Source organism: Microtus pennsylvanicus, chromosome 1, assembly GCF_037038515.1.
Source record: "Microtus pennsylvanicus isolate mMicPen1 chromosome 1, mMicPen1.hap1, whole genome shotgun sequence".
In the NCBI taxonomy this organism is placed as follows: Eukaryota; Metazoa; Chordata; class Mammalia; order Rodentia; family Cricetidae; genus Microtus; species Microtus pennsylvanicus.
The window spans coordinates 50,699,551-50,715,516 of NC_134579.1; the positions used below are offsets into that span (position 1 = coordinate 50,699,551).

The window sequence follows — 15,966 nt, forward strand, 5'->3', positions numbered from 1 at the left end:
TTTTCCTGTATACCAAATGTTCACCTTTGGTCTTCTATTAATTGAGGAAAGAAAAAACGAAATGCAGAATTCAGGATACAATTCATGACCACACATTATAGAGGAAGGCCCCAATCAAATATTTGAGTAAAAAAAAAATTCTTATCGCTTTGAAAATGAAGTTTATGACTGGAATTATTGGGGGAAAATATTTTCTTGTTTTGATAAGAAGACTTTTGGGAGCATAAAAGTAGAGTTCTTAAACAATATAATTTCCTGAGCAATGAGAACAATGGGTTTACAGTGAAGCTTGTCTTACCGTTACTTGATGTGTCGCCATTTCTGAGGGTTGGTTTCCAGTTTGAGTCTGTTTCCTTTCTATGAATGAATCAAATAACACCTGAGTATTTTACGGTGATTTTCAAATAGCCAACATTAAAAGTAACTGTCCATCCTTACAACGCACAAGTATTTATAATAATGCTGTCAGACTCAGTTTTATGTTGAAAATGACTGCTAAGGAGTATTAAAATTCATACAATTATATTTCGTTCAAGAAGCGAAGAATGAAGAGTTTCTGTCAACCAATGAGCTTTCCTTGAATGTTTCTTTTCAATCTTTCTAGGTATTTTAGTATTTTCTTTGTTTCTTGAAGATATTAGGGATTGAATCTAGGACCTTGTGAACACTAGGAAGACATTTTACAACCGCGCTGTATCTTCAATCTTCTTTCTAAGTTTTAGTTTGAGAAAGAGTCTCACTAAGTTGCCCTGGCTGTTCTTAAACTGAATCTGTAGCTTAGGCAGACCTTGAGTATGTGGTCCTCCTGTCTGTCTCTCAAGTGGCTGTCATTAAAGAGCTAAGTCACTCCACCCATACTTCTGATACTACCTCTACAGATTCAAGGCCCAGAATGCAGATGGCATGTGCAATTGCTAAGCATTGTAGTCTTGTCTTTCCAAAGCTGCTATCACAGAGACATATTTCAAATACTGACCAGAAGGTGTTTTATGATGCAGCATAGCAGAAAGATCATGGGTTTTAGAGTTAGGCTGACTTAGCCAGGTCCAGCTCTTGGATAAGTTCCCTTTGGTTCATTTCTTTGTTTGACAGCACTTTCAACTTTCAGAATGTTTGGAAGATTAAGTAATGCAGGTAATAGTAAGTTATACAGCAATTTTGGAACACAGAGGTGAAAAGGTACTCCCATTTCTTCTTTGTAATGCTCCCTTTAAGCCTCTCTTTGCTCTTCATCATTTAGGCTGGTGCTCAGGTATCTCCAACAACTATGATTCAGCATGAGATTTATGTTGTCTCTAAACTTGAATGCTGTAAGTCTTACATTTGCAAAGATCCAGCTGTAGAGTACTTTCTCCTTATATGATGCTAATTGCTTGGTCATATGGTATACAGAAATGAAAATTCAAATCTGTCATGATGAATGCCTGCATACTGAATACACACCTATTTATCACAGAATAGGAAAGACAATTTCTCCCAGAAAGAAATGGTTCTGATTTACATATATGTGACTGATGCATAATGTAGGTCTTATAAATCACTGTGTCATCACCACCAAAAAACGCCCTCTAGCCATATTAAAAAGAACCCATGACAAGGGGCCTATCAAATTGAAAGGAAAGGCCATAAAACCATAAGTTCATTTGACATAAAACTGATATATGATGTGATAGTGCTTCAAGAAGAACCAGGGTCCCATTCATCAAACAGGCTGCTCCACACTAGGTTCTGAGCTGTGCGTTAATGAAATCGTCACAGCTGACTCAAAATGCAGATTGTGCTCCCCAATCTGCAAAGGAGACACATACCAGAAAATATTCCAGTTGAAAGTGTTTCATCAGCTAATAAACTTTCCTAGGGGAAGCCCATAAAAAGATAGATGTCACAGTGCTTAATTAGATACATGTTCTCACATGTAAAACATCAGGCAAGAGATTTGATTTTAAGAAAACCAAACCTGGCTGGGCTACAGAAGGAGTACAGGAGCTGGGGGACTCCATCTCATAGGTGGGACTTAGGATATCTTTAGCTTTACAAAGAGTCCTGGGCAATGCTGATGCCCCCCATGGTTTAGTTTTTCTACTAATAAGTATTATTCCAGAGCCAACAGCATTACCATCAGGAACTCATTAGAAATTCAGAATCTTAGCTCTCACCATAAATACTGAATCAGAACCCAAATTTTAACAAGATGCCTGGTGATTCAATACAGTTTTAGCAATATTAGGGGTATCTCATGGGCGTGGCTCCATAATAGCATCTTTTGGGGGATCTCTGAAGTACTCTAATGCCCCAGTTTTAACATTAAATAGAACCACAGGTGTTTGTTGCTTGAATGTTTGCTCTAATCCCTCATGATTCCAACGTGTTAGTTAGACCTTTGTCACTGTAACAAAATACCTGATAAAAGGGAGGGATTCTTTAATTTGATCCTTATGTTTTTTTTTAAATGTTTCAGTCTATAATCCTTCCCTTCATACCCTATGAGTCCATGATGTAGTGAGAGCATGTGTCAGATGTTCTTAACTTCCTGATAAACAAAAGACTGAAAGTAGAGAGAGAGAGAAGGAGAGAGAGAGAGAGAGAGAGAGAGAGAGAGAGAGAGAGAGAGAGAGAGAGAGGAGTTGGAGACTCTGGCATCTCCAAACCACAACAAATATGTAGCCAGGCTTGAGACCCACTAGCTTAGAATTTCATTTACCCTTTAAACGTGAAGCCTCTGCTGGAGTCTCCACAGCACAATGATAGGGATCGGTACAGTGAAGTAATGGGCTTCAAACAGCAGCAGACAGAAGAGTCCTGTTATATTCTTTCATGTCAGTGATAGGGTTATGGTATCAAGTGTTGTAGCTCATGAACAGATGGGGGTCTTTTGAATGAAAAGTACAGGCACCTAAAGCAGATTATAGCATCCACTTCTTTCTTCCCCGTTTCTTTTTTCATCCTTCTTTTCCTCCAATCCTGTTTTACCTCTCCCCCTCTCCAAGACATGCCGCCATCTAGCATCCTTAACAGGAATAAAGCGATATAGGAGCCATGCCAAAATGTGAGCTGAACAAATACTACGTAGAAGTTATTGTCTTGAGTATTGCATTGCAGTAATGCAAGGCTGACCCACACACAGTATTAAATTATACTTACCGTCCCTTCAAGACAATTATGTCAGGTTGGAATTGCTAAAATGATAGAACTGGGGCTACTAAGGGTTATGTAGGTGGCAATCAGTGTTCCTGAACAAAAGAGCTAATGTAGTCTTTTGACCCTCACACATGCAAATGGTTGCTACTCTCTCCTAAGATATTTGCTCATGACCCTTTTGAAAATCTCTATCTCCAAAAATATTTATATTATAATTTACAACAGCAAAATTAATTATGAAGCAACAAAAATAATTTTATGGTTGGGGGGGGTCACTACAACATGATGTATAAGAGGTTGCAACATTAGAAAGGTTGAGAGCCACTGTTGTAAGAGTTGCCAGATTTCTTTAAAAAGAGGGAACATGGGTTCAGGAATGAGAGATGAGTCAAGGGACACTGCCAAGGTCATTCTATGAATATTATCAGAATAAGATGTGGGGAAAGCCCTAAATGCAAAGCTTTTGCAGGATTAGATGAGGATCCAGCCAATGGGTAGTGGTCCAGAATGGGTTTTGCCTTTGCATCTTTGTTCCATATCGAGTAGTACAACACTGGACTGTAATCACCTTGTTTCTAAGCAAATCGAGTCCTTTTTCAAGTGACGTACAGTAAACGGCACATAAAGTTTATAATTTGGTAAGAGTTCGTTGTTTGAGACATGGTCTGTTTTCTTGATTGGAATTCAACTCACTATGTTGACTTTGAATTCACAGAGATCCTCCTACCTCTGATTTCTAAGTGTTATGATGAAAGGTGTGCACTACCACACCCGACACTTAAGTTTTGGTGCATATATATATATATATATATATATATATATATATATATATATATATATATATATAAAACTATTATCACAGTATGAGCACATTTTCACCTCTTTAGTTTTCTGTTTCTTTACAACTAATTTCTGCCCTTCCTTATTCTCAATCCACTGATGTGTTGTACTTCTTAGAATTTTATTCCATGGTATCATGAAGCATACTCATGTTTTCAATATGATTGTAACTCATTCAAACCTTTGCATGTATAAAAGCTCACTCTTTTTTTTATTGGTTATACAGTTGACTGGAGAGAAATCCAAACTGGAAATGGGCACTCTTACTCTGAACATCCATGTACAACCTTTTGTGGCCACATTTTTCATTTCTCTAAAAGTGCAATGGGAGACAAACATTTATTTCTAAAGAAAATGTTATATATATATATATATATATATATATATATGTTAAATTGCCCACAGCAGCAAATGCATAACTTATTCTCTTTGCTTCATTGTGCTTTGGGAACATTATAAAAATTGAAGGGCTGTAGTAACCCTCTGTGGAGCAAGCCTATTCATACCACCTATTCCATAGCACAATAGCACATGTTCACTTCCTGACTGTGCTACACTTGGCAATTTCTACAGTATTTTAAAATTTTCCCATTGTTACATTTGTAATAGTATCTGTTTGGTAGTTTTTTCCCTCTTTTTTTATACAATTACCATGTATAAAACAATTTAGGACACCCTGATTTGCTCATCTCTATAATGAAGGTTGAGTATGAATCAATCACGTTTACCCAATCAAGCCTTGCTGATTTCTGGTTTATCTTCACCCCCTTTGTTGTTCTATTATTTCTGGGTCATTGGTACATAGGTTCTGGATATCTTATTAGCCTTATAAGTCCCATTAATTGTTTGCTCCCCAGTCTTCTTCATAAAATATGTAGTTGCTTCATTTTCAACATCCCGGTGTGAACCTCAAATACACCCTTATCTTCAGACACAAAGCAGCGTTAAGAAGAGTTCATCTTGGTGCAGATGCGTACTTCCATGACTTTTGAAGTAATAGTAATTTAACTTCTCTTTAATGCCTCCATCAGGTATATTAAATATTTGCTAAGTTTTATTATGTTTTTCTAAGTCAAAGTATTATTGAATCAGTTTCTCCATTAAATAACAGAAATATAAGTATTTATTTATTCTATAAAACTGTATTTTAAATGTTTCAAAGTTTTAAATTATTACTATGCCTTGAGTGTCAGTGGTAAGTGTGGAAAATTTTGTGTGGATTTCTACAATCACTGAAAAGGTCACTCTAGTGAGCAATTGTTTCCAGCCATTGTACTCGTCTAAAATGACTATTCTATGTAAGTTCCATTTAAATCTGTTTTCCATGAGGTTGACTGGCACAGAATGTAAGGCCTATTTAAGCACGTGCAATCTTGTGATTTATGTGGCACAGAATGCATGCTGTGAATTATCCCTAAGAGCTGAGATCCTTGTTCTCAGGTTCATCAGTTCAACAACCATGTGTAAAATATCACTCAGGTATGCTGCTGATCTGTGACCCGTATGCCTTTGATGGGTAAAGAGAAGAGGGAGGCAGAAGGCAGATGTGAGGCTTCTCCCTTATGGAACACACTGCCATGCTTGGTGGTATACAACTGTAATCTCAGCCACAAAGGAAGCAAGAGAATCAATCACTAAGCCTATGAATTAAAGACCGGCCTGCGCCAGGCAACAAGGTATTGTCTCAAACAACCCAAAACAACAAACAAACAAAAACAAAACAAAGAGCCTGAAGGACAACATCAGGAGACTTGTTAACACAGGAAATAGGAAATCCACAGGGATCCAAACCCTAGACAAAAAACTATAGGCAACTGTGGAAGGCTGAGTAGGAAATACAGTCGTCTTCAGGGAAGAGCCTTCCAACTGGTTACCTCATACCAGGTGGGCCTGGAAACTATTAAGTGCAAGTAACATCATGTGATTGAACCTGCTGTATTTATTATATATTCACGAAAGTGTGTGTGAGTACAAACACATTTAAAAAAAAATTAAAGAAAAAGAGAGGGAGACACCGGCGCGCAGGCCCAAGCGGCGGAGACACCGGCGCGCAGACACAGCAGATGCGGCATAGTCCAAGCATGAAACATTGAAGTCCACACTGAGAGCAGATCACCCCACTACAATTAAATCAAGTAGGTTTTTTAGGGCCTGGCCTCCACAGTGGTAGGCCTTTTATTGGCGAGGTACACGGGCGAACGGGGAGCCTGGTCCTGTCCCTGAAGACCCTCCTGAGTGGGGAGAGTGTTCTTGGCCTGCGGCAAGACACAGGAAACTGAGCGGGGGCATTCCCCTATCCCCTTGACCCCCGGTTAGACTGTGAGGGCTGGTACCCTCTTCTGGGGCTGCTCCTCCTCTGCTGCGACCTCTCTCTCCCTGACCCATCACAGCTTGCGCCCAGGGGACTCCTTCACTCCCCCTCCCTACCGCGGGGCCAGGGGATCACCCAGTTTAGCCTGTTAGGGTGCTGGGTCTGGAGCTCGGGGCAGAGGGCAGCGGGAGTTTCTCTGTTTTGGTGGCTGGCCTGCAGAGTGGTAGACCTTTTGTTGGCGAGGTCCCTGGCGAACAGGGAGCCTGGTCCTGGTCCTGAAGACCCTTCTGAGTGGTGAGAGGGATCTTGGCCCACGGCGGGAACCCAGGAAATGGAGCGAGGGCATTTTGTAAGCGAAGCCCCTGGCCAGCAGGGAAACCAGATTTTGTTTTAAAAGACCCATTAGATAGCATCGATAGGGGGGGATGGGCACACGCCAAGGCAAGAATTAACCCAACAATCTGAAAAACAACATGAAAACACCAGAACCCAATGATCTTACAACAGAAGAACTTGAACACCCTAACACAGAAGAAGAAAAAAAATTGACTTTATGAAAGCAATAGAGTCCCTTAAACAACATGTAAAAAATGCCCTTATAGAAATGGATGAGAAGTATAACTAAAAGTTTGAAGAAATGAGTAAATACGTAAATGATACCCTGGGAAACCAAGAAAAAAAGGTCAAAAAGGTAATGGAAACAGTTCAAGAACTGAAAACTGAAATGGAAGCAAGGAAGAAAACACAAACTGAGGACCACCTGGATATGGAAAATCTAGGTCAACAAGCAGAGACTACAGAAACAAGCATAATCAATAGAATACAAGAGATAGAAGAAAGAATCTCAGATTCTGAAGACACCATAGAGAAAATAAACACACTGATGAAAGAAAACAGCAAAGCCAATAAATTCTCATCACAAAACATTCAGGAAATATGGGACACAATAAAAAGACCAAATCTAAGAATAATAGGAATAGAAGAAGAAGAGTCACAGCTCAAAGGCCCAGAAAATATTTTTAACAAAATTATGGAAGAAAACTTTCCCAACATAAAGAAAGATATTCCTTTGAATATTCAAGAAGCATACAGAACACCAAACAGAGTGGATCAAAAAAAAAAAACACCCATCCCCTCGCCATATAATAATCAAAACACAAAATATACAGATTAAAGAAAGAATATTAAGAGCTGCAAAGGAAAAAGGGCAAGTAACTGATAAAGGTAAACCGATCAGACTTACACCTGACTTCTCTGTGAAAACCCTAAAAGCCAGAAGGTCCTGGATAGAGGTACTGCAGAAACTAAGAGACCATGTGTGCAAACCCAAACTACTATACCCAGCCAAGCTATTGTTCACTATCAATGGAGAAAACAAGACATTCCAAAATAAGAACAAATTTAAACAATACGTAGCCACAAATCCAGCCCTACAGAAAGTAATAGAAAGAAAATCACAACCCAAGGAATCCAACATTGCCAACACTGCCTACAATAACTCAAGCATCTAGCGACCCTTCACCAGCACAACTCAAAGAAGGGAAACACACAAACTCTATTACCAAAAACAATAAGAATAACCAGAGTAAACAACTACTGGTCATTAATATCACTTAATATTAATGGTCTCAATTCACCTATAAAAAGGCACAGGCTAAGAGATTAGATACGAAAACAGGACTTGATCGGGGGAGGGGGAGGGAAATGGGAGGCGGTGGTGGGGAAGAGGCAGAAATCTTTAATTAATAAAAAAAAAAGAAAGAAAAAGAGACCCTAAATTTGAGAGAGGGAATATATGGTTTGGGTGTAATAAAGAGAATGGAGAAAATGATGTAATTATATCTTAATTTAAATAAATTTAACAAATAAATTATATATACACATCGCTAACAAAAGATGGCCTTAATCTTCCATTTAGCTTTTTATTGTAATGATCTGATAAAATACTGTAAATGTGATTATAATTTATTAAATAGTTCACTTTTCTTAAATAAAATGAAAACACTTCACCTTCAGTTGCTGTGGTATGGCTTTGTCTCATGCCCTTGGGGTTGAAAGGAATTCTTCCTTGAATTAAAATAATGTAAACTTATCTTTATTGCTTAGAAACAGCTCTTAGAAGAAACTACAGGTTCCTAGCACCAGCTTCTTCAACATTGCTATTTTCTCTGAGTGGACAGAGCACATTTAACTATGCTACTAAAACCACAGCAGTGGCTGTTAAACTTCATGGCCCTAAAAAAAGGATGTAACCTCTGAGACCTGTTTTAAACAACTACCAACATGGCATTAGAAATTTAAAAGGTAAAACACATGCCCTTATCCTTTTAAAACACTGATCAGGAATCATCAACCTTGATGTTAAAATATGCATGTCTGACTTTATTCTCAAGTGAGATACTGTCACCTTGTAAGACTATCCTAATCTTGTTTTGTTTCTATCTTGACTGAAAAAATAACTTCATAACTCCTAAGTATTCAGCTTCCTCAGTTTCCTTTCTTTCTATTTCTTTCTCCCACAATTCATTCCTTCTTTCTTTTGTCCTCTTTTCCTATCCTCTCCTTCCTTCTTCCTATACCTGCTTCATTTCCTCTGTCAAAAAGCAGGCATAATATGGAGAGAATAACACTGATCGTGGTAGAAAATTATAGCTTGGAGTCATGACTCTATTTATGAGCTGTGTGACCTCAGCAAATCAGTGTCCTTGACATCTGAATCAACAATTTTCAACCTGTGGGTTGTGATGCCTTTGACAAACCTCTATCAACAAAAATATTTAATTATGATTCATAACAGTAGTAAAATTACAGTTATGAAGTAGCACTGAAATAATTTTATGGTTGGGGGTCACTACAACATAAGCAAGTTGTATTTAAGGGTCACGGCATTGGGAAGATTGAGAAACACTGATCTAAAGGAAGAGTAATAACTTCTACAATGGCAGGAAAAATAAGCAAAGCAAAGTGATACAAATATATGAAAATGTCACAGTGAAACACATCACTGCGTACTTTATCGCTGCTGACTGTTCACAGCCTTATGAGGTAGTATCCAGGTACACTATAGTTCAAATACATCAAACAAAGATAATAAGGGTGAGACAGTATTTGGAGTTTTGTAAACTTAGAAGTAGTACTAATGGCTATACTCTCTGGCCTCTTCAACTTATCAAGGGTAGATCAATAAAAAATACATTCTGCCGTCAAAAGTAAATTTAAACAGGTTAAATAAGTCACATGAAGTTTGCTACTTTGGGAGAGAAAACAAATAAATGCTCCTTTAATATGATAGCTCTCAGGCAGGTAGTTGTTTTGTTGTTGATATATTCTAGAAAAAGAGGCAACTGAGAAGTTAGGAAAATTTTTACTTATTACACCATGTTTCTGGGAATTAAAAAAAATCTAAATTTATGGGGCCAGAGAGAAAGCTCAACAGTTGGATGTACTTATTGTTTTTGCAGAAGACCAATGTTCCATTCACTACACCCACATAGTGGGCCACAACCACCTATAAATCCAGTTTCACAGGATCCGACACCCTTCTCTGACACATAGAGGCACTCAGATGGTACACATACATGCACACACATACACATAAAAATTTTCAAAAATTCAAACCTAGACTTACTCAAGAAAACAAAACTCTTACTATCCCAATAGCTTCCAAAATGTACACTAAACCACCCATCTATAATATTCACTAATGAGACAGATTCCCAGACCACTGCTTGGAATATGCATTTATATAAATATGCTACCACGATGGCACTCTAGGACTGGCTCTGACAACCTGCACCTTCTAGTCTATACAGCTAGTACCTACGCAAGACAATCATGCTTATTTATTGTTTTTATCTGGTTATTGTTTTTATTTGGCTATAAACCAAAGTAGTAAACTAAGATTTTCCAATTATATAATTCATATCTGAAAGGTAAATACATTATTTAGGAATATCTTAATAATGTAATCGTATTCTTGACAAATTTAAAAGCCAAATATGCCTTCCTGAACCACATAATTTGGCTCTCATTTTTTAAACTGTAAAAGACTAAGGGGAAAAAAGTAGTATTAATAACTAAGTCAAGATAATTTTCAATAACTGGAATCATCTTAAACTACAGGGAGAAGTCAAACTGTTGCCACCATGCCATATTGCTATATTACTACCATATATTTATATTTTATACACCAATACTGTAGCCGTAGTAGAAAACGGTCAGCATACTGGGTTTATCCCGTTTAATTGGAAGAGAACTACTTAAGAAGTATTAAGTGCTACTTTTGTTATGTATAAAGTAAATCCAAAAATGGATGCAGAAGTTAACACTAGTAGAAACACCAACTAGGGGACCACCTGTATTACAATCCCAGCAAATGCTATTATATCCCATTTGTAACCTCAAACAAATTATTTCTCCCTTATCTGAGTCTTGAAATTCATCATCTGTAAAGAAATCATAGTAATATATACTATATATATATCAAACAAAGTACCAAACACACCTGAAGGTATCCTATAAAAGCTGTAAAATAGTATATGCATAAAAAATTAACAGAAAGGCATATAACACAAAACATATTGTCCAGCAGAAGCTGTAGTAGATTATTAGATACTTTCAGATATTTTATTACTTTTAAAATGGTATGTTTATGTATATACATACGAAGGTGTGTGCACTTGTGCACATGTCCAGAGGTCAAAAGAAGGCTCTAGGTCTCATGTTCTTCCTCTCCCCACCATATTCCCTTGAGATAAGATCTCCACTGGGTAGGCTAGCTTGTCAGCAAGCTCCTAGCATTCTTCTGTCTCCACCTTCTTGTTAGAGTATGTAAAGGCATGCCAGATTATTTTTTGAGGGTGTCTGGGTTTGAACTCAGGTCTTCATGCTTGGGTAGTAAGCCCAAAATATTTTTGATACAAATACTGCTTGTTGGTCATTAGCTGGTTTCCTGAGCATGGTAAAATCATTCCTCAGAAGAAAGCATGGCAGTGAACACAACTGTGCATCAACAATTTTATAGCTCCATTACCTTCACATCTGTAGAACTAGACATGACTTTGTGGGGTATTAAACTTCTACATTCTTACTATATACCAGTGATTGTGTTAAGTCTTCTGGCTCCTTACTTGAAGCCAAGAATGACTTGTGCACTCACAAGCCACACTGCACGTGAGATCAGAGGACAAGCCTCAGGACTAGGGACAGAACTCAAGGCATCAGGCTTTGCAACAAACACTCATCACCACTATCACTCTAGCACAGGAGCCAGAAAAGGAGACACATAGCAGAGTATCGGGACCCATCAGTACCAGGAGGCTTACCTACTACACGGCCACATGACTTTGGGCAGGAAACGCCTGCCAGAGACAGATAAGAAAAGCACTGAATCCCCAACTTCTGTATTCTAAGAACCCAAGACATCCTTGGCATTTCACAAGATGAGATAACTAACAACTTATATATTTTCCTGTTATTTTCTCAAAACAGAAGAAAGATTTTAGTACAACTCAACAAAGATAGACATTTGAAATAAAAATATTTTTGTATACATTTAAGATGAATACATAAAAAACAGTTGTTCAATTCAGAAATACATTTATTTTCCACTGAAAATGAAATTACAATTATAAACATGAACTAATAAACAAATTGTAAGCATGACCTGTCTTACAAGGTAATCAATCTGCAACATTACTGATGATTGAATGTCCCGTAAGTTCTAGATACTGAAACTCCAACACAGTATTAGTACTTTATATATGGACAAATGGCATACTTAAAAAATATTCTTCCCTCTTTGCTCTCTCTCTCCCTCCCTCCCTCCCTTTCTCCATGCATCTGAGTGTAGTGTGTGTGTGTGTGTGTGTGTGTGTGTGCGCGCACACACAAGCCACACTGTACATGTGGAGGTCAGAGGAAAACTGGCAGGACTGGCAGTTCTTCTTTTCACCATGTGCATCCCAGGAACAGAACTCAGGTTATCAGGCTTGGCAACGGGCAGCCTTCCCCTGGTGAATCACCTCATCCACGCAAACGCTGACATTTAAAAAATATTTTTCTTCACATCTTTCAGTTTATTTTCAAAATAGGAAAAGAAGTTTAGCATACGATTACAGGAATAGAATTTTTAAATAGAGATTCACAGTAACTTCAAAATATATTTACACTGAAATACACACAAAAAATAGTTGCTGAGTCAAAAAAAACCTTTTCCTCTCAAAATTAATGAAATTGAGATTATGAATATGAGCCAAGGATACGTGTCTCACAAGGGAACTATGGATTAAGTTTGAAAGTACAGGCATGGACACCACTTACAGCATTCACACTATTTTTAAAATAGGCTTTGTTGTCTAGGAATGGAAACTCTCAGTGACAAGCTTCAGATAGGCAATTGGTCTACTGCATATGAACTTTGTTGCAAGCAGCAGCAAGTACATATAAACGATGTCTTCTCTTTCCCACAACAATTACATGAAAGTGTTGTGCCCAGATTATGACCCCTAGAGAGAGACCATACAGAGAGGCCCAGACTGTAATAAGCAAGGTTTAATCAGCATAATACAAACATGTTTGGAACTCATCTCCATCTTGTATCTCCTCTGCGGGTAGGCTTTTAAAGGTATAACTACAAAGAGGCTTTTTGAAGGTGCTTTGGCATGGGTGCAAGGACTTTTGCTCCTTCCCATCCTGCTAAGTCAGCTTTCTCCTTGTTCTTAGAGCAAGGCCACTGTTCCTGAGTCAGGCCATCTTTATCAGCCTGTACCAGGTAGCTGACTGGCTGGGCTAAGTGACCTTGTGCTCGGAATCTCTCCGGTGGGAGAGGGGAAGGCCACTATCTTTCTGGGAAAACATTCTGCTAGGAAATTCTCGTCCCTTTGAGAATAAGAGGTGAGGGTCCCACAAAAAAAAGTCTTTACAAAATGCAAATGATTAAGAGCCAAGGAATATGTTTACAAAGTAACGTAAGATCTCAAATTATTTCAGTAAATGACTTAATTTGCATTATATGGCCCCTTTACTAGCTCTTGGTTTCTAATTCTAACTTCATTCTGTATTTATGGCACTAAATATTGGGAATATAGGCATCTTGTGGTGTGATATTAAGAACTAGCTTTTGAGGAAAATACAAATATTTTTTGGATTTTCGAGACAGGGTTTCTCTGTAGTTTTTGGTGCCTGTCCTGGAACTAGCTCTTGTAGACCAGGCTGGCCTCGAACTCACAGAGATCCGCCTGCCTCTGCCTCCCCAGTGCTGGGATTAAAGGCGTGCGCCACCACTGCCCGGCTTGGAAATACAAATCTTAGTTGTAGTTTTTATAGTATAATTATTGTGAGATTTCATGGCACAAACAAGTTGACATACTGCTCCTGTCATGTCTGAAACAATCATCTATCACAGGCTATTATGAACCATTGCATGGTCACCAGTGTCAAGGAATCCATAATCTCACCAAAGGTAGTTATTTCAGAAGATAGAAAGAACAATTGAGATAGAAATATAACTTATAATAGTTGTATTTTTAACCTCGAGCTTTCAAAGTTAAAAAGAAAACTAAAATCTATAGAACGTTTCTTGCTTTTTCTCCTAAACTTATTTCAGGAAATTAAAATGTACCATATTTGAAAGAAAATAAAGAAAAACAGAGTAAGAAGAAAAAAAAGACAGGATATTTTAAGAAATATAGTATTAGTCATCTGTACAGGTCTTGTGTTTACAGATGGAAAATGTTATGAAGAGCAATAAAATGCAACTATCAAATCCCACCTTCTTTAAGTCCCTTCCATTTAATTTACATATGCTTTAGATCTGTCTTAATCTGTGGCTCAGCTCTGGTGTGATTAGCTGGTCTATTAGCATGAAGAAAAAGGACATGTTGCATAATACTATTCCAACAATTATCTCATTAAAAGGCTGAATTAAAATCCAATGTCTAAAACTGATCTTAGTTACAGCTACCTGCCTTGCATCAGATCTTGGTTAACTGCCTGTTGGGGTGGTTAGGGAATTCTTCTGGTAGCAAAATATGGAGTCTGCAGGTGGGGCATGTCCCCTGTTGTATCAACCATGGTCCAATGCACTAAGGAGCAAAATGATTAAGTCAGAGTTTCAAATTTAGCCTAGCAAAGGCAGCTTCCACTCTACACATCAGTCACCAACCAAGATGCCTTCTCCTCTGGTGGTTCTGAAAGTCAAGCCATCTGCTACAACTATGGTTTGCTAAGCTATCCATGGCAAAGGCAGAGTATTTTTAAGCCAGTCTATTTGGATCAAATTTGGTTTCTCCCTATTTTAAAAAATGACTAGTAGTTCTACAAGGATATTGGAGAAGCTTGCTGTTTACTCTTTGGTTGATTAGATTTATATTTTTTTCACTTATAATTAACTAAACAAATAACAACTAGGCATATGAAAATTACCAATTCCTTGATGGGGCTTTAAAGCTGAACCCCCCTGGAAGAACAGTCTCTTCAGATTGTTTTCTGCAGTGAAACAGTAATCCTGAACTGTGAAGTGTTTGTTATGTTTTGATAAGTATTGACTCTAAAACTAGGTATTTTTGATGTTTGAATAATGGAGAGGCAAATCAGATAACAGGATTAAAAGTATAGGGACTATATTTGATGTCTAATAACCAACCTTGAAGAGTAAACTGAATGAATTATATATTTCCTTTTCACTGGGCAATGCAAGTAAGTTTTGACAAACATTCTTATTGTAAAATATTCACACATCAAACTTTCAAGATGGAAAAACTGGGTGGCTAAGTGTCATTTTGGAGACTTTATGGGATAAACAATTTTTCAAACATCTTCAGATCAAAGCAGACAACACACATAATTTTGTACCACATATTTTATCTTTATAACATGGTTGGAAAAATCAGGCAATTGTTTACTTCCCCGAGAAAAAACTTCTTGTCTAAGATTATCTTTTCTGTTGTTGAATCACATTTTTCCCCAGAGAATTTGGACCATACATTGTAATCAGTAACAGTTACACAGCAGCAGCACCAGGAGTTAATCCATATATATAGCAAGAGCACAAAATATATGTCGGCCTCACATTTTTCTAACATTAATCCAAGTCTCAGAGTCTTCAAACATAAACACAAGAGGTTAGATTACTAAAACAAGTCAGTTTTAAAATGTGAGGGGCCATTATTACATATGGACAATAGACACTGTAGAATTTACAGCAAGAAAGGGTAAAATGTCACTTTGTTACTAGTCCTGTCACTCAATTGCTTTATATTTCTCCTAGTTTGCTCAAGGGAACTGTATACTGTATACCATTTAAATCTCCAGGCTGTCCTCCTGAAAACAGTAGTACAGCCATGACTGCATACAGTGAAAGATGTAAACGTTCTGTATGGCACTCAGAGAAGGAAGTGCAGTGATGGCCAGTGCGGCTGTGAAATGACACTGGATGCTCATACACCTTGTAAGCAAGGCAGTAAGCTTGCTTAGCTGACTAATGCTAAAATATTAACAGGACAAGCTTAATTGTTTACCTGAGAGTGGGATTTGTGAGCACAAGGTAAAACGGAAAGGTTTTCTGGAGACAAATTTTCATGACAGATTACACAGGGCTCCTCTTCTTCCTCTTCATTATCCTAGCCAAAAATAGATATGATAAAATTTAGGCTTTTTTCCCCCTCTCAGATCTAAAT

At 37.7% G+C, this 15,966-nt stretch overlaps 1 protein-coding gene across 7 annotated transcripts in view; it reads right to left on the minus strand.

The window, feature by feature from the left end:
• Nucleotides 1-298: 298 nt before the first annotated feature.
• The window catches only part of Dzip3 (DAZ interacting zinc finger protein 3), a 90,634-nt gene continuing 74,966 nt past the window's right edge, over nucleotides 299-15,966 (minus strand). For 4 of the 7 annotated variants that reach the window (XM_075963992.1, XM_075963991.1, XM_075963996.1 and 1 more), the window contains 2 exons: nucleotides 15,808-15,909; nucleotides 299-357 (listed from right to left, as the gene is read on the minus strand). In XM_075963992.1, the coding sequence (XP_075820107.1) occupies nucleotides 301-357; nucleotides 15,808-15,909 (159 nt within the window). In that variant the 3' untranslated portion in view covers nucleotides 299-300. Of the gene's footprint in view, nucleotides 358-12,124; nucleotides 14,374-15,134; nucleotides 15,910-15,966 lie in introns of those variants that run through there. The other 3 variants (XM_075963994.1, XM_075963993.1, XM_075963997.1) reach the window with 2 other exon arrangements.